The sequence below is a fragment of the Rattus rattus genome, chromosome 15 (assembly GCF_011064425.1).
Source record: "Rattus rattus isolate New Zealand chromosome 15, Rrattus_CSIRO_v1, whole genome shotgun sequence".
NCBI classification, from domain to species: domain Eukaryota; kingdom Metazoa; phylum Chordata; class Mammalia; order Rodentia; family Muridae; genus Rattus; species Rattus rattus.
The window spans coordinates 72,874,991-72,896,953 of NC_046168.1; the positions used below are offsets into that span (position 1 = coordinate 72,874,991).

Consider the following 21,963-nt stretch of genomic DNA (forward strand, 5'->3'; position numbering starts at 1 on the left):
AAGTTAGGGCTGTGTCACACTTTGCCTTTTTCTAAGGAGGAGGGTAGGGTAGGGTAGGGTAGGGTAGGGTAGGGTAGGGTAGGGTAGGGTAGGATAGAACATTATAACAAAGTATTCTCTAGGTTACACAGCCACCAATCAAAACTTTAGACTTGGTTGTGGAAGATCTCTTAGTTTTTCAGTTAAAAGAATTTTAATACCCCAAACAGTATTCGTGGACCATCTAATCACCAATACACAACCCAGCAATATTCAGGGTTTAATCTTTTAGAATGACAAAATGTCCTTTTCAAACACATACTGTGATTTGAGATATTTATTTTAAATAGGCTTTTCATAGGTGTACACACATACACTGTGTTATACATGTGAATGGGAAGTTAGCTCTCTATGTATAAATATCGTAAATTTTTCTTTGTAGCAAATGGTTCCACTAAAATCTTTCCAATATTTTTGTTAAAATAAATGATCTGAAGTCATATACATCTAAGTAGTAATTCATCCTTACTCAGGTAACAACTTGCTTTTAAATGGGTTTTCCTCTAAAACACAACCTCAGGATCTCCACTTATTATTATAAATACACCTATTTGTGAAATTGTGTTTAAAAAAATCTTTTCCGTCACAGAGTGTGTTAGTACACTAGCACCAGCAGAGGTAAGATTGATTGGTCGCCCTTCTTATGAAAAACATTTCTGGTCCACATTTTATGAACCTGGTCTCTTAGCTCACACAAACCCTCTACAAGGAAAAGTGAGAGGCCACACTTCTAAACACATCATAGGATGGATGTCTACATTAGACTGGAAGTTTATGAACAAGTGATTGCTGTATTTTAAGTTTATATTTAAATACATACTGAATAGAGCAATGAATAAAAAAATTTAATGCACAATGATCAAGGGTTTTTTTTTTTCTAAGCATAATATTAGGGAATTGAATAATGTAACCAGGCCTAGGAATTACTTTACAATCTTCCATATATTCACATAAAACATGTTAACATTTCTATAATTTATTTTTTATTTCATTAAAAAACATTCTTCATTTATTTGTGAGAGGCAGGAGGCCAGCATACATGTGGGAGCTGGGTCTCGCCTTCCAAAGGTGGGTACCAGGGATTGAACTTAGCATGCTGAACTTGGCTGCAAGCTCCTTCACCAGCCGAGCCTTTGTGCTGGCCAACACACTGCTTTGTTAAAAATCTCAGCATATTGAAATTTGTGAAATGCCTTCTTCAATAAAAACCCAAATGAACCCAAGTGATGGTTTTCTTTCGAGAAACAGAATACAGCAAAGAAAACACTCTGAGTCAATGTAAGGGCATGAATAGTTTCTATAGTCAAGCAAAAACAACATATAAACACATATTCCCCAAAACAAACAAACAAACAAACAAACAAAAACCCTGTCAATATAAATTACTGAACTAAGCTAAGGTTCCTTTAAATCCTATTCAACCAAACACAAATCTTTTTACAAACAAATAAATAAGTAAATAAGTGTACAAAGGGAAACAGGCAACCCAGGGAGGTATGGGGCTGGGACCCTCTAGAGTGTACCAGAGATGTGGGAGGTGAGAGACTCTCTAGACTCAAAGGGAGGGGCCTTAGATGAAATGCCCTAGAGTGCGGAGGGGGAACTTGTAGAGTCCACCTATAGTGAAAACACAGGGCATCAAGTAGAAGGATGCGGTTGCCATCTCACAGTCAAAAATTATGTCCCAGAATTGTTCCTGTATGAAAGAACCTCAGGAACAAAAACGGAGAAGAGCCTGAGGAAAAGGAGGTCCAGTGCCTGACCCAAATTGAGATCCAGCTCAAGGAGAGGTCCCAAGGCCTGACACCACCACTGATGCTATGTGTGCTTACAAAACCTACCATGACTGCCCTCCAAGAGGCCCAGCAAGCAGCTGAAAGAGTCTGATGCAGATATTTACACCCAACCAATGGACAGAGCTGCTGACCCCTATGATTGAACTAGGGAAAAGCTGGAAGAAACTGAGGAGGAAGGCCAATCCATAGGAAGACCAGCAGTCTCAACTAACCTGGACCCCCAGGATCTCTCAGACACTGAGCCACCAACCAGCTGCATACACCAGCTGATATGGGGCTCCCAACACATACACAGCAGAGGACAGAGAGGTCTGGACTCAGTCAGAGAAGATGCACCTAACCTGGGAGAGTCTTGGGGCCTCCCATAATTGGGGGTCTGGTGGGGTGGGAAGGAGAGACATTCTCTTGGAGACGGGGGTCAGGAGGATGTGGTCAGTTGGAGGGTAGACCAAGAAGGGGAAAAGGTCTGGACCATAAAAAAAGATTAAGGAATAAAAGAAAGAAAAGAATAAAATCAGAAACTCAAATAAATTAATTAACTAAAATAATAAAGCGTACAAAGGACACGTCTATGTGACGTTCCTTTCATAGGAAAATGGAATGTGATATCCTAGCTGAGGACTGAGAAGCTATGCCATGTAGAAAGTCCGACAAAATGAGTGAAAACCTAACCAAGCAGACAGCAGAGGGTAGCGTTTAATAGATGCCTCGTCTTCAACTGCAAAGCTTCGGCTAATGGTGAGCATCACTAAGAATCGAGGTCACGTGCATCTGGGAAAAACTTCCTATTTGAGACAGCGGTACCCCTGTCAGTGGAGTCAGTTTGCCATCTTCTCCTTCACTGTTTCTACTCTTTTCGTGTTTCAGCATTGCTAGGGACAGATGGATAAGAAATTTTGGAAGGAAAATGCAGGGCGTACACATCCACTTGATCAAGTGGTAACCTGCAAAGGACTGTTCAGCAGATCTCATAGATGGGGGAAAAAAGTCAACGAGTAAGAAGAAATTGATATAATCATCAGAATTTAATTAATGAAGCCTTGAGAAAAGAAGAAGATGGGAAGAATAAGAAGAGTCAAATATTTATATTTGCAAGAGAGAAGGTTTGGAGTTAGAATTAAAAATAAATAAATAAGAGGTTCTTCCCCTCCCCCGTGAATGATGCATTATGTTTCCAGAATGCAAGTTCCCAGGGCTCTCTGGGAGAAAACAAGAAGCTGAGAAGCACATCACAGGACAAGTCAGCTCCCTTTACAGTTTTGACCGTGGAGTTGATCTAGGTCATAGCCTGGCATGGAAGGACAGTGAAGCATACGTCACTTTAGATGCAGAAGCTGGGGGGTCAAAGCTGCTGCCACTAAGGATCTAAACCAGAGGGAAGGGGACTGAAAGAATCTGTTACTGATACTGGGCTTAAGGGATACACAGACCACATTACAAATGCCACTTAAGGAGGAGGAAATCTGACTCACAGTAGACATGCAAGACTTCTGGTTCAAATCTAATTAACTTAATTAACTGTGAGGAAAAAAGAAAAGTAATAAAGGGGGGAGGGGAACCAATACCAAACATCATATTCTTTTGTGGAAGATAAGAAAATCTAATCTGGACAACAGGGCCAGCGTGCTTTTTTTTCTAAAATGTACCAAATATCATGTATTTCATGCCTTGGGGTTATAGGGCCTATGTTTAATGCTATCATTGTAATCCGATCACAGCCATAGAGCATATGTAAACAAATATGCATGACCATGTCCCTATAAGATTTTAACTTATAATTCCAGCAGCTAACTCTCCAGGGCACACGAGTGCTTACCCTTGCTTTAAAATGTAAGATCGATTTCGACTCCACGATTAGATATTAGTCATCTGTGAAGAGCTCATAAAATACGACACTTTCCAAAGAAAAAGAGAACCACTGAAACCTGACATGAGAAATAGCTGCACTTTAAACTGGCTTCAGAGACATAATCAGTGAGGTCCAAGAAATGTCTGTGCGACAGGTTCTAGGAAGAGACAAAGGGGTCCCAGTGGAGATCCACTTTTTCACTGAAAAATAGAGACAAAGGGGGACTCAATAAAGACCCACTTTTCACTGAAAAAAAAATATGTATATAATGTGAGGTAAATAAATCACATAAGAGTTATGTGGAAAACACTCAGCAAACCTGAAAATAAATGAAGTGGGATCGTTGAATCTGAATTTATGAATGAGAATTTTGAAAAGCAGAGAAAATGCTAAGGAGACACGTGAGGCCACCCTCGTCTCCACAGGCTGAATAGGGGCATTAGGAAGAGAGAAGACAGAAGAGGGGGGACAGAGATGTGTTCAGAGAAATGATGAGCACTCACTTCCTACCAAACGCCACAAGAGACAGGAATACGTGAGAAGCACAAGCACGGAAGGGAAGGAAACATCTTTGGGATGGGGAGAAAGCAAATGCCAGGCACAGGCTCTGTGCAGGAGAAATACAGTTCTATATGAACAGGCATTTTCAGATGAAGGGAGATTTACCGTGAGCAAAATCCAGATAGAAGTTAGCAGGAGACACGAAACCATATACAACATAGTAGAGTGAGAAGGGTGAATTTCTGGATGAACAAAAGCAGTTTAATCACCATTTAAACTGCATGCACATGTGTAAGGAGACTCCCTAACACTGTTTCGTGGTTCACAATGTGCGCAGATTTGCATAGATGCTGACTACAGCATAGAGCAGAGTGCACGTATGTGGCTACATGTTACGTGTTTCTATTATCCAAGTGACAGGGATAACCTTAAATTTATGTAGACTGGAAAAATTCCGTGCTTACATTTTGGACTCTAACGCTGAGTTTAGTAAACCACTGGGGACTGGCCAAGTCTTTCTGCCAATAGAGCTTTACTATAGGACTCCCGTGGCCACTCCCTTATATGCTATTTGTGGTTAGTTAACTAGCACAGCAGACTGGAGTTACAACAGAAGCTACCCTGTGACGAGTCCTGCACTCTTTGGTTCCTTAATTAAGAGCATGTGATCCTAGCCTAGCCCTGGGTTAGAGCAGACATTTCAACAAGGAGCAGTATCACAGTAGAAGCTAAAAGTATAGCAGGGTAAAGTGTGTGTGTGTGTGTGTGTGTGTGTGTGTGTGTGTGTGTGTAAAATTTGAAAAGAAAACGTGGAAATTTTCTGGATACTTAAAAATTTAAGCAATTTATTTGAGCAATGTGTAGTGTAAAAGAGGCCACTATCTTACAATACTGAGAAACAGATTTTTGTTTTTTAAAAAGAAACTCCTAAGTAATTAGACATTCAGAGATTTAAAAAAAAACTATAGCAATCAAAGTGAGTTTGTGACAAATCAGGATATGAACTAAGCAAATGGAAAATGAAAGGTAGAATACATTTCTACTGTGGACGTGACCAACTAGTTTAAACACGCCCTCCCAACACTTTGTTTTTATAAGAAACAATTTTTAACACTTTTTGTTTAAGGATGGATGGCTCTTCTAGCAATCTATAGCCACATAATGTATCATCTTATTACATTTTGCCCATATAACAATTATAAGCTATTATAATAAATATTTAAAATTTAAAATAGAAGAGTTATTCTAGTTTAACGTAAATACTTGCCTGACTTGAGTGTGGTTTTTTTTTTAATTAGAAATTTCTGAGTCCCTCTTATCTGACTTAGTCCTTTTTTCTTCTTGACATTTTTAAAATACTCATGTCTTATTTTTTTTGCTTCCAAAGTGTAAAGAAAACAGCAGAGGTTATGGGGTTAGTGTACAAGTCTAGGGTCCCTGCTTGAAATAAGGTGGGTCAGAATCAGGACAGGAAGGGAGGTGAGGATCACATGGCCCTCAGGAAGGTTGTGGAATTGGGCTGAATTGCCCAAATATTTTCTTCTCAAACATTTCCTTGAGGTTTGCCATGATTTGGATCAACACATACTAAAATAAGGTCATCTCCTCCACCAATGAGTTATTCTAAACACAGAATGTGGGAGATCAAAGATGGCTGCCTGTGGCCCTTACCTGCATCTCTTGACAAAAAGAAGCCAAAGGCCCAAAGAGGATCTGGCACTGTTCGTCTGCAGTGTACGCCATCCCTGGCAGTTTTGAGGGAACCAGCACCGAACTGAGACTCTGTGGATCTGTATGCAATAAACAGCTACTGGCCTTTGACCTGTTCACATGCAGATACAACATTTTATTTAATTTGAGTTGAATGCAGTCATTATGGTTACTTAGTATGAAAGAAACAGTTTCATAATAAAATTAAAATTTATTATTTAATAAAATGCTTAGTAGCTTGCCGTTGAGAGCTTTAAAATGGATTCTGTATATGAGAATGCTTTATTCATAACCAGCTAACATAATCCTAATGACAATACTATTCAAGTAAACAGGATATTTTGAGTGTAAACACTGTCCATAGGAATCAGCTCAGCTGCTCTACATCCGTTGTAAGGTTAGCACGACTTTATGCATTTGTAAGATTTATTAATTAGTTCAGACTCAAGAGTAACTTGTCCGAAAACATCATATGATATCTGCCTTACATGGGGATTTAAATAAATAATTTTCTAAGCAAATAGTAATATTCAGGACGTATCTGTACTTGACATTGTGGTATAGCTTCCGTGTTTGATGCGACATTTAATTTGATCGTGGTCTTGGTGTGCAAAGACAGCACACACATCCTGCATGCTCTTCCTGAACAAGCTAGGAGATGCCAGCCATGTGATTGCTCCTAGAATTTCTGAGTTATTAATGCTTTGCACGACATCTTGAGCTGTCGTGACAAACAGCAGGTACAGAGTCCATTGGACCAAGTTTGGAACAAAGATGCAGTTATACAATAAACATCATATGTTTTAAATAAAGCTTTTAATCCTTTGAAAGGTTTGTACCTTCATAGAGTGCACATTGATCGTATCGATCCATCACTATCTTCTTCCAAATGCCCCTGATTCCCTAGAGAAGCAGTTAAAGCAGAGTCCAAGGGCCAGATTTAAATACCTCTGAGTCCTCAGCTGTAAGTCTTTCTGTAACAACTTATCAACCTCACGTGACCCAAGCTTTGAGCAGCCTCAGAGAAAAGGAGATAAGAGCCAGCAATCAGTCGAGAGCTGCGAACTGCTGAGTTCTGGGCATGGATGTTTAAGCAACCACTCACACCTGGAAGGGTTACCTGGCTAAGATTTATACAAGATCAAGCCAATCATAATTCTAGCATGGACAGAGGAGGCGTTTTCCAAGGGCCCCACTACCAGAGAAACTGTTAACTACTAATGGCTAAAGAGAGAGGGAGAGTTCTTTTCCTTTGGGGACATGGCCACTGATAGGTTTCTCATGATTCACTGGATGACCACACCTATACACATATGGCCAACCCTAAATAAACATTATATTTAACCATACTTTAATATCTACTGCATAAAATAGGGTCACCTATTTAAAAATATGGATAAAAAAGTTCATCTTTGTGGTGAATTAACTGGCTAGGCATTCATGGATTTCTGTTTTTAGATTTATGGAGTGCTTAAACTTCCTGTTTCACATGCCACATAGTCTTTCACCTGATCCTTTGTCAAAAACATAAACAAAGTACAAGTAATTTACAACAAAAACAGAAACAACAACAGTATTTCCCATTTCTCTCTCTGGCAAGTTAGATGCTGTTACTGTTGATATATGTGTAGACTAAGACAGATAGAAGACTAAGGTGTCCTGTAGGCCACAAAACCTAGAACTGCTCGAGTGAAAAAGTATTCAGTCTAGAAGTAGCATAAATGAAAATAGGGGTTCGTTTAAGGCAGCAGTTCTCAACATGTGGGACATGACCCCCTCAGGGATTACACATCAGAGACCCTGCATAACTGATGATAGTTACCCTATGATTCACTAAGAGTAGCAAAATTACAGTTGTGAAGTAGCAACAAAATAATCTTATGGTTGGCGGGTCATCTCAACAATGAGGAACTGTATAAAAGCGTCGAAGCAGTAGGAATGCTGAGAACCACTGGTTAAGGCATTCCATGTGCTAACAGGTATATTATGGGATACACAATGAGTCTGTTTCTACTAAGGAACACTGAAGAGGCAACTACATTCAGTGACACCCGGTGACATTCAGGAACAGATTTTTTTCACGACTCTAGCAGTTTTCTGACTTTCAAATCATCCTGTCCATCCTTAGTCTGAGAAATATGAGAACCAAAGAGCAGATGAGTTAACCTATGTGCTCTAGCTCATACTGTAAGCCAACGAAAGAGGATCAGAATCAGCCGCTCTCTTTCTACAGCGGTGGCTGTTCTGCTTCGTCACGTTGCTTCTACTGGTTAACAGAGTCAGCTGGAGCACATAAATGTTCACAATGGAGAAAAAAAATAATTGCGACCCTAGTACCTGAGAAATCTTTCCAAATCTTCCTTGCTGCACCTGGACCATGAAACGTCACCAAGATTTTGTCCTTTGATCCATTCACCCGACATGATATGAAGACCATCAGCACAGGATGGGTGGTCATTGTCATGGTTGATGCCCATGCTGATTTCAAACACGATTGAAAGAAAAAGAAAATACCATTAAATAAATTATCTCTTTTATTACTACATTAGTATTAGTCAAAACATGTAATGGAAAATTTAGTTTTGAAGAAATTAGTTCAAAAATAAGACTGTATTTCAATTTGAAAACTTTAAAACTTTATCATACAAGTTTAAAATAAAAAATGTAATTTGATTAAGAACGTTTTCCCAAACATATCTGCAAAATACACACTTATGTAATATAAGGAATTGATCTGTACACATTTCTCATTGTATTTACATGAATAAAAATATCCAATTTTTATTCGATCTCATTGGATTCTCAAACTAAACTGAATTACTATTAATCTTGGACCATTTTCCTCATTTGCTTCACAACTCCATCTTCTCCCACACATCTCCAGTAACAAAAATACCTCTTGGAAAACTGCTTGGCCACTGTTATCTTTTTCTGCTAAATCATAAGTCTGTTCATTTAAGTAACGATCCTTTAAATTTGGCTTGACTCTAGGTAAATGATTTAGAACCATCTTCAATAGAACCTTACTGAAGTGTTTCCTCTTCAAATCTTCCATTTAGACTTCTACTCTTTTTCCTCTGGTGCTTTCTTCTGATTTAGGTAGCTACTGTATTCCAAATATCACCACAGCCACACTTGTACCTCCTGATCCCAAAGATCGCTGTGTGTGAAATGCGTCTGCCCAGTATAGTTCCCTAAATACTTCTCCCAACTGTTATCTCCATTCGATATCCATTACTACCTAAACGAGATCATAAAACACTCTTACTAGACAATGGAGACACTTTGTATGACATTCTTCCTGGCCCTTATACCAGTATGTTTCACCGGCACGCCTCTTACCTTGGCTTCAACTTTAAAATAAAAGCTAACTTTAGCACTTATCTCTCTTCTTATCTCCTGCTATGGCAGTTTCCAGACGACCCAATGGAGACCCCAGCCCTTCATCTTTTGCCATTTCATTTCTTACAAATACCTTGGGATTTCTCAGCTATGTTTCTTACTTTCTCGTAATGCACTATTGTTTAGCACTTCCTATGCATCGTTTGTGTCTTACTGTCATATATTTTAGTAAAGAAGACACTGAATGCTTCTTACGGGAACCTCCCCTAATAATAAACAAAGCAACCACAAAACAAATGAACGACAAAAGAAGAGAAGACGGATGTGGTAAAGGAAGAGAGAGAAAGAGAGAGACAGAGATAAAGAGAGAGAGAGAACAGTGACAGCAATAAAGGGTGTGCTTCACAAGACTCTCCACGAGTGCACGGGAACGGAAAACTTCCACAGTAACTCTGCCCCGCAGGATTAACTCCTAAGAACAGGAAGGACTTCCCACAGTTAGTATCTGTTCCACAGTTCTTATCCCCGCGATCATGGTAACAACACACTCCACAAGCTTTACTGCTAAGAGCATGGGGATGGGCAGTCAGCATCAAAATTTATTATCGATCCTCACCCTCTCCCCTAATCATATGCAGAAGGAAATGTCCACAGTAATTATGTACTCCACAGGCCTCACCCCTGAGAACATGGAGAGAGGAAGTGTCTATACTCACTATGTGCCACATATGTCTCACTCCTAAAAGCATGAGAAGGCATGGCAGTCTTTGCAGTGAGAAATCACTGAACAAGAAACAGTAGTGAATGCTCTTTTCTCTCTTTCTCTCTCTCTCTCTCTCTCTCTCTCTCTCTCTCTCTCTCTCTCTCTCTCTCTCTCTCTCTCTCTTTCCCCTTGTCTCGTTCTCCCATTAAAACCTCTCCATGCCGGGGGTTGGGGGGGGACCAGTAGTGAACATGACCATCCCTGTTGAGATGGACATCAGGGTTTTACCACCTTGTAAGGCGGTTTAGGAGTAATTGCATATTTGGCTGGTGAAGCCTTGCCTACAGTTGGAAAGAAAGAATGAGCTGGTGTGCGCTTTACAAGGCTGCAGCCAGCCATCACACACTGGGCCCTGTACATTCCACCCTGTCCCCTCCACCCCCAAGGTGTCTTCAGGCTTTGTGCCCAACCAGATTCTACTGAAGATTCAAGGTTTCTGCAGCTGATTTCTGAAAGACTTGGACTAGCTTCTTCCTTGTCTACTTGCACATGACCTTATCTTACCATAGGATTTTGTGATGACTAATTTTTTGTGCTTTCTGTTTTTATTACATATTTTTCAATTCTTATTTTCAAAATTCTTGAGCACAAGGAACTTTTAGATTCATAAATGTCTGGCACCTAGAAGTCACACTCTACAGCTCAAGGAGAATCTCTTCTTTCTAAGACAAAATTCTTTTAATAATTAATTCTCAAATTCAGGATTTCAGTAATGACTCATAAAAAAGGATAATATTGAGAAGAGAAAGGATTGTCTAATACATGCAAAGTTTCAAACAATGGCACGAGAGTGTAATGTTCTATTTCCTCTGGCTTTGTTCTAGATCCCTAATAAGGTTTCATAATGAAAACTTACTATAGCTTAAAATACTGTTAGAATTTTTATCAAATTTGTTCTGGGTGATCACAATTAAACTATTTAACAAGAGAACAAGAAATCACTCACTAGTGAATAATATTTCCAGTTTTCATGATTGTCTTTGAATTGGTTCTGCATTATCACATAGTAATAGCATGGTTGACTTAAAATAGTAAGAGAAATACTTTCAAAGTTTGATAATCATAAGAAAAGTAAGAGATTATATAGGATGTATATGAAACAGTCTCACTGAAGGACGTCATCTGGGCATTGGAGTGACTTTTCTCTATCTTACCCTATTTACAGAAAGAGAACAAATCAAAAACTAGGAGCAAAGAAACTGTAAACATGAAAGACACCTCCTCCCTACGCTTTTCTATGAAGATTGCAGGGGGATTATGTACATTGTTTATATAGTGACCCATGGGGTAGTAAGAGAAATTTTTATTGCACTATTTTCTTCTGACAAAGTATACACAGAGACAAAGGTGATTTTCTGTGCTTGCTTTATTTGTTGCAAGTGTGAGCTTAAGGCTCATTAGGAGAATTTTCAGAGCCAGAACCACTTTGCTTGGTTATCGAATTTAAACAAGTTGAGTGGGTGGGGTGGTGGGGAGGATCTGAGAGGAGTTATTTAAGTAAAAATTAAGGAAAAAAAAAAAACAAGCACCTATGGGCTTGGCACAATCTCAGAGAATAACCAAGATGTTTTACTGTGCCAGTAATGTCAGTAATGTCTGACTTCTGATGCAGGCCTGTACAATATCAGTGCATCCTGCCCTGGTGGATTCTGGATATAGCATACTCATGGGCCGCCCCCCCACCTACCATTTAGTGACCAGCCCTTCAACTGACTATATGGAATATGATCAATTCTTCTATCCTAGATAGGAGGTCTTCAGAATAATGCACAAACATTGGCATTTCACAAGTGCAGTAATAAAACTTAAGTGGTGTATCCATTTGGGAGACTTAACTTCCAAGACTCAACGATTTGTCCAATTCCAAAGAACTGATACGAGTTTTCCAGTTGAACAACAGAGCAGGTTCTTAACACTGATGACCAGATTCCTTCTGGTTGTGATGTTAGACCTTAGCTTTAGCCATGGAGAGAGTTGACGATGGAATTATTACTTATTAGTATTTCCTGAAGATGTTTGATTCCCACCAGGGAAAGTTACCAATAAACTGAGATGTGTATATTTTGAGGCACATCTGGAGTCACCGGGAAACGTTGCTAAGTCCTGATTCCACCACTTTTAAACAACTGGATTTTATCTGTGCTGGTGAACACATTAGTCATTAGAATGATATCATTTAATCATCGTAATAGCTGCATAATGTTCCTGTTAGAATAGTTCCAGTTTTACAGATGAGGACAGCTCTGAGGTCAAGGAGAGATCTGTGACTTAGATGTATGTCCACTTAGTTCAATGCTCAATCAGACCTCTAAATCACCTTACTCCAAGGCTTCTCTTCCTGGACCAAACTCCATTTAAACAGATGATTTTTGTTCTGATGATCTTTTTTAAAATGCCTCCCATTTAGCAGAAACACTTCTCTCTACATACAGCTCCGTAACCACATAGTATCACATAATGTACATCGCATGGAAAACTGTTTCAAGTAAAACACAGTAACACCTCTCCTCATGCTGTGCAACTGAACTACATTTTAATAATCTCAGTTTAAATTCATTTCGACAAAAAAGCCTTGGGCAAATAAACCTCTCCACTAACATTGTACATGGTTGTCAAGTCAACTGAAAAAATATTTTTATCTTATAAAACTTCTCAACTTGTTTAAAAGTCCTTGCCAGGAAGTTTTTGTGATATCCTGCGGAAAGCTGGAGACTGGTTTGGATCTTGAAGATGGTCCCTTTTGATGTTGGAAGAGTTGGAGAACAAATGCATTCACTCCCATTTTGGGAGTAATTTGGAAAGGCTTTGATTTGTAAACAGTAATATTTTAGGAAGAAAAGAGTTTTTCTCTAACTGAGGAGGTGGGAAGGATAAAGGAGAGATAAATAGCAGTAAAGATTTTTTAAAAAGCAATAGGGAGATATGTTATTTTTAATCTCTCTTAAATATATATAATATATTTATAATATATATATATATATATGAGTTATGCCCTCTAGAATAATAATGCTTCCTCACAAAGCTATGGAATATCTACAACTGGGCATGGAAACCTCCCTTCCAGTTATTGGTTAGAGCAGTGCTGTAGACTGTAAAATAACACAGTCTACCAGGTCAGTTTCTGCTCTGCAATTGTACCCAGTTGCTTCCCAGATCTTGAAGGTAGACCTTATTGCAGAAGACACAATAGACTTGAAGGAACAGAACAGAAGTGGACCTAGAAGTCTCCTCCAGAAGAATTAACTCTCACTAGCAAAAGGCATTATTCCAAATGCCAAGGGAAAAAAGCAGTAAGAGTCTTACTCAGCTGTAAGGCCTGATAATATAATAATGACCGGCATGTAAGACATACCCAAGAGTGCAATAGTGGCATTTATACCTTAGAGGTGACAAACAATTGCATGATTAAACTTAAGGGACATGAATAGAAGGGTTCATGTCTGGTGCGGGAAACCGAACCAACTACTCATAGTGGGAGAGCTCACAGGCCCTACAGGAGAACCTGCTATTACTATTACTTTCAAAACCAATAAAACTCCTGACACTCACAGACATAGATGAATATAGCTTTCATCTTTTATCATAAAAACTTCTTTTGCAGTATATGGAGACTACTACAGGCAAAAACCACAAAAGTGGCATGGTGGTACTTAGGGTCAACTGGTATACCTACAATGTAATCTCTACACCTACAGCTCAGAGAACAGCATGGAAAAGGGGCAGGGAGATAAGAGCCAAGGACCAGGAGAGCTGCTGTGAGATAATATCTTCTAGACTTGACAAGGACTCTGTACCCATCAAACCTCATGAAGATTGCTGCCTGAAAAAGATTCTCATAAAAGCACCAGCTGAAATGGCAATTTGGGTGGGAAAAGTATGTCAAGGCCTTAGATGAAGAGCTACAGAAAATCAGTAACTGCATATGAGTAGCACTAAGTGCACTCATCATAACAATAACAATTAAAGAAGAATTGTTGTTCTTTAACAAAAGAGCATGGTTAGAGCAGTGCTGTTGACTGTAAAATAAAATAGTTTTTTCAGGTCAGTTCTGGGAAGGTTCAGAGGGGGAAAGAGGGAAAACAATGCCAATTCAATTTTTATGTATGAAATTCTCAAAAACTAAATTTATAAGAGGTTCTTCTGGTGACTGTGTCAATATTTTTCATGATATAATATATTTTGCTAGAAGCTGTATATTATAGGTAAAAATTAATAAAAGAAGAAACAAGAGATATCTATGTCCAACTGGAAGTAACTTGGTTGCGGTAAGAAGTCATTTGATTCCATTGAATATGTAAGTATATCTGACCGATGTAACTGCACTGTTGTGTCCTCATGGAAAAATGGTTAGATATTAGGAATTACAAAATAATTTGTATCTATTAGTTCATTGTATTTTTAATCATTTAACTCATTTAGTTTGCAAAAAAAAACCCTCATAAAACAATTGTTTCTATTTGCATTTCTAAGACCCATGTTAAGACAAGGCAACATATCAGATATGTGCTAAAATGATTTCCTGGCCCACATGAAGGCATGGGTCCCATCTCAGGTCCAGATGTAAAAAAAGATGTTTAAAAAAATGTTTAAAAAGAGAAAGAAAATGCATGCACAAGAGGTGTCTTTTGACTTCCCCGACACTGTGGTGAGCCTCCTTACTGGTGGTGTACGATTTGACGAGCTCAAACTACTATGCCTTAGTATTATTATAGGAGATGGCATCCCAAATATAATGAAGGCTCTACCATCCGTACATTGATTATCTACTGCGGTTGGGACAGCCCTGCTTTCTTAGCCCATATCCTAAGAGTGTTCTGAGGTAAAATTCGCTTAGCTCACATCCTACGAATGTTCTGTGGTAAAATTCTCCTTCCTGTCTCCCCTCAGATGCCTCTGCTGCCATCCATGATGACAGTTGCTGATCCTATCCACCTATGGACCACCAAGAAGAGTCCAGCCTCCAAAGTAATGTCCTTTCATTTCTCTCAACAAGAATAAATCCTGAAAATGTGATGAACAGGGTAGATAGACATGAGGTCAGTTAGACTGCATATTCCCTGGCCTTACTAGCATCAACTGAAAGAGAATACTGATCTGTAGGGTGTAAGAGACTGCACTTTAGTACATTTTCTGGATGATTCTTATTTACTCAAAGTTGTAAGAACTAATGATACACTAGCTAAAACCTATTCTTTACAACGTTATTCAAACCATCTGCCAATTGACTTCAACTCAGTTTTGCCTGGAACAGTTAACGCTAGCCTAAGGTGTGTCATTACTCTCTAATATGCTGTCCTACACGAATCTTCACTCATGTTTCAACTCAAAATCGAACCTTTCAATATCTACAAAGGACTGATCAATAAATATGGGATCTTTAGGCCCACATTTCTAGTGTTCTAGTCTGTGTTCTTAAAATACAGAATATGTTAGACGTAATTAGCACTAACGGGTTTGGTGAATATTAATAAAATCTATACACTATTGCTGCCTAGAACATATTTAAAGCTGTCACTTTAAAAATGGTCATTTAACACTTTTTCTTTGAAATATTTAACTTCTTACCAAGTGAACATGTACTGTTATATCAGCAGATGTAAAATTATGGTATTCACCATCCTACAGTGAGAAGAAAAGTAAAAATGTGAAGGTATCTTCTAAGTGAGAAACTGTAAACAAAGAACTCCATGTCTCTTGTCCCCTCTACCCACTCAGATAAGGGATGTATGACACTGGCCAAAGTGTAGAGGAAGGCACAACACACTTGCTGTAGAGAATTCTAGGCAACACAACAGAGTAACACTAAATTTACTTAAACATGTCACTAATTTCAATGGAATAAGAGCTACTAACTATTTAAAAAATTGTGAATATTTTTAGGAGCAGAAAATTTCTAGAGGTTAAAATTTTATCTATTACTACCACCAGTTATTATCATTGTCAAAACCCTGCTCTACAAATCTTGGGAGAAAACAGTTTCCCAATTCTTAACTTCTTTATTCAAAAATTTTGGCATAGTCATTGTACATAGTACTGGCCATATAAAGATAGCTCCCTTCCAGTAAATCACATGATTTGACCACATTCGTCCCCCAAACCCTTCCCTTACCCTCTACTCCTTCCTTCCTGCCAATCTCCTCTCCCAGTCTCCCTTATGAGTTCATGTCATAAAATATGCAGTTTTATGTATCTGGACACGATTTTGGATCACAAATGAGAGAAAATATGATATTTGTCTATTCTGCATCAGGCTACTCTCACTTCATCTGAAAATCTCCAGTTGCACCCATCAAACAATCCACGTTCATCCTGCTTTACGGCTGATGCAACTCTCCAATCTGCTCATGACATATTTCCTATTCGTTAACTTGTTGACAGATTAATAAATAAGAACAGTAAACATGAGAGACTGAGCTGAACATAAATGACTGTTTCTGTATTGATTAGCCTTCTTGGTGAGACTTGACTAAATCTGACATTTCTACTGCTAGGTGGCTCACGGGCTGCAAAGCTTACATTGGGAATTAAGTCTGTTCCCAATCTAAACCTTGTCCACTATAATAATCTCCCTGAAAACACAAGGGGAGGGGCTTTTATGTAATTTTAATCTTACAGCAACCCAATGACAAAAGTATTATGCTCAATCTACTGGATGAAACCTTAGGTCCAAGGACGGCTACTAACCTAATGTAGACATCTGAAAGGGTATGACGTGGATGCAATGGCTGATGAATAAATCCCTACTCTAATAGGTGCCATTCTATGACCTTGAGAGGGTAAATTAAAAATTCTTTATAACTCTAACTACTTTGTAACAGCGCTCAGTCACAAGATTATTCCTCCAAGGACTGAGAAATGTCTACGCATTTTTCATTTGCCTCTGTCACTGATTATCATTGGGATTAATGACACTGGCAGAATTAGACTTGCAGGCCCTGTGCCCGCAGTAGATGACCAACACGAAACCGACCCAATTCCTTTTAGAAGGTTCTTTGTCTCACGATGCTTGGCAGGGTGCTCCCCCGACCCTTTTTATGTCTTTTGTGTTATGGTTTCTGGTGTTATGCTGTCATGGGATTCCTGTGTGTGTGAACATGTGTCTCTCTAAGTCTATATGCGATTCTTGCATATTTTCTTTGGTTCGATTTTTCTTCTGTTCCTGATTTTGTCCTATTCCTTCTTGTTTGCTTTTGCTCTGTCTTGTTTTATTTCCTTACTATTTACATACCTATTGGCTCCTTAAAGAGAGAGGAAGAAAGGGTCTAGGTTTGAATGACAGGGGTGATGGGGAGGATCTGATAGCTTCTGGGGGGAAGGGAAATCATAATTAAAATATATTGTATGGAGAAAAAAATCTATTTTCAATAAAATAGGGTGGAGAGAGGGAATGGTGGCATCCTCTTGTGTAACCTACTAAACGTACCAGTCTGTGGCCTGAGGACGGTGCTTACATGGGACAAACACTACTCAGGATCAAGTTGGTGCTAACTGCCTGTCATTGACATGTCTCATTTAATTCTTTAGACACTTTACCTGAAGCATGTAAATTAGTTCACTCAGTCTATACTGTAGCAACAGAGATTCTATTATTCTGAAGTATTTCTACGTATCTGGTATGCTTTTCTTGAATATTCGTTAAGAACACACATTGCTTTGTAGTGTCCTGCCTATAGGTGATATTTATTTGGAAACATGTAGTGAAATCAGCCATGCGCCATTGTGATAAGGGCTGGCACGGCACACTGGGTTTATTCAAATGTCAGGACTGGCGACAGGTTACAAAATGTGCTCTGCATTACTTCCTTCCACTTCTTACCACAAGTTCTTCTAAGATTTCAAGAACGTAGACTCCAAAAACATAAAATAATCAAAGGCATGCATGGATCCCCAAAACTCACATTATCAATCCACGTGCTAAATGAACAGCGTGGTGATGGCTTTTACTTACTTGTGACCCATTTCATGGGCAATTGTGAAGGCCAGGTTCAGGCCATTGTCTTCAGCGATGATACACTTTCTCTTCTCACTACACATGCCGTTCAAGTAAGCGATACCTAAAACCATCAATACTGTTAATCATGTATCGAATGCAACTTTAAAAAGAATTTACACTAAAGCAATATAGGAATGGCAATGAGGTTTTCCCACTTAAAGATAACATTAATTTGGAAAATCAAGTCTTTATGAGTGAAATTTTAGGTGAAAAGACATCTGTGTAAATCTATTAATATATTTTCAAATATTGTATTTTAGATAAAATTATTTCATAACTTAATTTCTCATAATGCATACTGTACAAGCCGTCATATATCATATTTCTTTTTCTTATGAGGCAAGTAATCACAAATATAAAATATATAGAATACAATGTTACTTATTTTTCAGTTATGGAGAACTCAGAAATATAAAAAAAAAGGAAATAAACTACATGTAAAAGTTTTGAAGTTAATTTTAGTTAATACAATTTGCAAATTGCACTCGTTGAAATAGTATTTTAAGCAATGTAAGGACTATAAAATTTAAATAATTACAATTAAAATATTGGTTAATATGACATCAGCGCAAAGTGAACACAGCAGTGAAATATTCTTTATGACAGAGTTCAAAATGAGCTATTAGGTATTTTGTTTTTTCATGTCAGAAGAATAAAGAAAATTTACACTGTTTTAAAAGAGTATTTAAATAAAATACTAATCTGTGACAAATTGTTTTCCCAAAATGCTAAATGCAGTTCACTATCATTAGTATACTGATTGTTTGTTACAATAGCTCCCACAGGATTCACACACACACACACACACACACACACACACACACACACATATATACATATATATATATATATATATATATATATCTTTTCACTCAAAATAAAACCACCTGACCATCTGACCATCCTGTTCAGACTTAAGAGTTTTTCTGTCTATGTATGGTATATGTATACATATATATATATATATATATATGCACCTGAGTATTATAGCCAGAGAATGACGTCATATGTCTTTATCAATTGCTTTCCACCTTTATTTTTGAGACAGGATCTCTCACCAAACCTGGGGTTCACTGGTTCCCTAGGCTGTATAGCTAATATATTCAGGAATCTGCCTATCTCCATGCATCTCCTCTCTGTCTTCTCCAGTATCTCCCTAGCATGCTCTCTGTCCCCTCCAGCTTTGTACATGAGGAGCTGAACTGGGGTCCTCACGCATGCACAGAAGCCTCTTAACTGAGCCCTTTTCTGATGCCACTCTCTCATAATTGGTACATTTCTAGCCTTAACAACGTATCCAAAATGTCCAATATCATATTGATATTTGTGTCTACCCTGAGCTCCTTCTTTTGCCTCCTAACTTGAATAGCAGTAACTCCAAGTTCCCAGTTGCATGATAACTGTTACGGGATTATTTTTTATTGGTTCTTTATTAACTTAAGAGAACTGCTTCCTGAAATTCTTGCATGGTGGAGGAAAAGGATGCACTGCTGTAGGTGATGTGGGTGTCCCAGACGAATGAGAGGCAGACAGCATCCATGAGAGAGAATGAGAGGCTGAGAAAAAAATCACTGAGGGAATACACAAGTGAGATAAGTAGTGGGCAGGGGAAACACCTAATAGAAATGTGTAAGAGAAAAACCATCTCGGCTAAGTTCAAGAGCATATGCAGCAGTAACACTGATATACCCAGCTGGGGGACAGTCACCTTTGTGACTGACACACACAGAGTAGTGTGCATTTCCTTATGCAGATGTTCTGTTGATCAAGTGTGGAGGCAGAATATAGAATGCCTGTGGCCTGTAAATTAAGTTAAATGTAAAAAAAAATCAGATGTGTAAGACTCTCAGGTGAGCAAAGAAGTAAGAGGAGCCCGGAAATATGGAGAACAGGACATAGTACCTGGAGAAATGGATTCCTCAGTAAAAGCGGGGCTGCGGAAGTAGCTCAATGATGGTTAAGAACATTCACAGCTCTTGAAGGGGATCAGGGATGGTCCTGCGCCAGGGGATAAATTCCTCTTCTGGACTCTGCAGATACTTGGCAGTCATATGCACATACTCCACCCACCCTGGGCCCCAACCTCATACAGACAAAACTAAACAATAGACCTTTAAAAACAGGCCAGAAAAGGAGGTGCATGCCTTTTAAACCTGGCACTCCAGAAGCAGAGGCAGGGGGGTCTCTGAAATGCAGCCTGGCCTGATTTACATAGCCAGTCCCAGATCAGCCAATGGTACACATTGAAACCCTGTACAGGGGAAGAGGGTGGGTGATTTTACAAATATATATACTGGTGAGTGTTACCACAGAGTGGAATTTTAAAGTGGCAGAGACATTTGAAGTCAAATAATTCACTCGTGTTGCCTGAATGAGAAAACTGAGGTTAGAATGAATTTAAGAAAGTGGCAAAGGTCACCAGTATCCATAGAAAATGTGGAGAAAATCCAGATGAACCAGTCGGTAAAGCACATGGGTTTCGTGTGTGAAAGACGAGTTGACAGTGCAGGAAAACTTGGTTCAGAATCAAGGAGCAAGGAGCTTAGTAGCCAGCACTGCTGTCCCTCCTGCGTGTAACACAGGAGAACAGAAAGTGATTTCTGAGAATCCTTGAGTACAGAGGTCTGTAATCACAAGATTTTAGTTAATCATTGACTATTGTTATAAAATTATGTGGAGTAATATTATTCTATAGACTCTGAAAACATTTATACTATAAAATATAAATGTTTATAAAATAAAATATTCAAATGATGATTATCTATTTATACAGAGGTATGATCACAGTTATTCTATAATCCCATACTGCTACATATTTCAGGGGAAAAATATGTAGCAGTATGGGTAATTTGTATACTGCTTAAGTATATGGTAATTTATTGATAGCAACTATACAATGTGATGAGATTATGGGTGAATTTTCTGCCTCTTTCTTATTTTCCAAATCATGTGTTCAATCATAGTTCAATAGTGCGAAATTTAAAGTCTATAAGCACACTTATCACCTTTATAAATTTGATTGGTAATTGCAACTCCTCATCGAACAGATTGTGGTTTAAAAGTTGAAAATGATCTCCTGATTATAGCGTCAAGAACTTCAGCTAGTACTTGGTAAATGGGAAATTCATCGCACTTCATTCAGAAGGTCAAGGAGCTGCCTTTGCCTTGACTGTTAGAACCTCTGTTGCCATTTAAAAGACTTGTGTTACTTCGTTTCAAAGGCCACCTTTTTCTGGTCTTTTCAAAAGCCCATGTGTTTCTTATTATAATGAGGTCTAGGGGTTAGGAGAGCAAAGGATTTAACACAGCTGTTTTTAAAGATAGATGTAACACAGACCCATTTCAAAGCACCATTAATGTAAAGAATCCTTGAAACGTAAAGCGAACAAAAACGGTCTTCCACTTTCCCATCTAAATGAAGCAAGTTGTGAACCAGGATCCCGAAGAACCTTTCCTTTAAAAACAAATCATAACTGTGCTGAGACAAGACATACCCTACAAAGACCATGGGCGACCCCAGAAAGGTTGCAGGATGCATTTTCAGAGCAGACGGTATGAAATCAGAGTTTGAATCTGACCAGCCAGATAAACGCAAAGAGAACTGAGTGTTCTCTGCTCCCGGACTGCTGCTTTCTATGACCCGCTGGACCATAGCAATTCAAAGTTCTGACTCTCCCAGCACACAGTTCGGGAGAGATTCAGATAAGTTATTCATCTCATAGCTGTATCCTATATGTAAATCACCATAAGGCACCAACTTCTTGAAGTCTATGGCAGACAAAATTCCATGTAAGGAGCATGAGAGTTCAAATATGTTGACCATGGTTTTAGAAGTACGCAAATGCCAATTTTAAAAGGTGGACACGAAGATATATTCAGGTACGGAAATATGACAATAGAAAAAAATTTATTTTTTCTAAATATGTTAAAGTGAGAAAACAAGACAGGCTTTATGAGAAGGAAACTGGCT

General features: G+C 38.6%; 1 protein-coding gene across 1 annotated transcript in view; it reads right to left on the bottom strand.

Moving 5' to 3' along the window:
• Window positions 1-21,963, bottom strand: part of Adamts19 (ADAM metallopeptidase with thrombospondin type 1 motif 19) — a 190,854-nt gene that overhangs the window by 89,928 nt on the left and 78,963 nt on the right. Inside the window, exons 8-10 of the mRNA XM_032886036.1 lie at window positions 17,949-18,054; window positions 8,233-8,373; window positions 5,857-6,007 (exon numbers count right to left, since the gene is read on the bottom strand). Coding sequence (XP_032741927.1) covers window positions 5,857-6,007; window positions 8,233-8,373; window positions 17,949-18,054 — 398 coding nt within the window. The remainder of the gene's footprint in view (window positions 1-5,856; window positions 6,008-8,232; window positions 8,374-17,948; window positions 18,055-21,963) is intronic.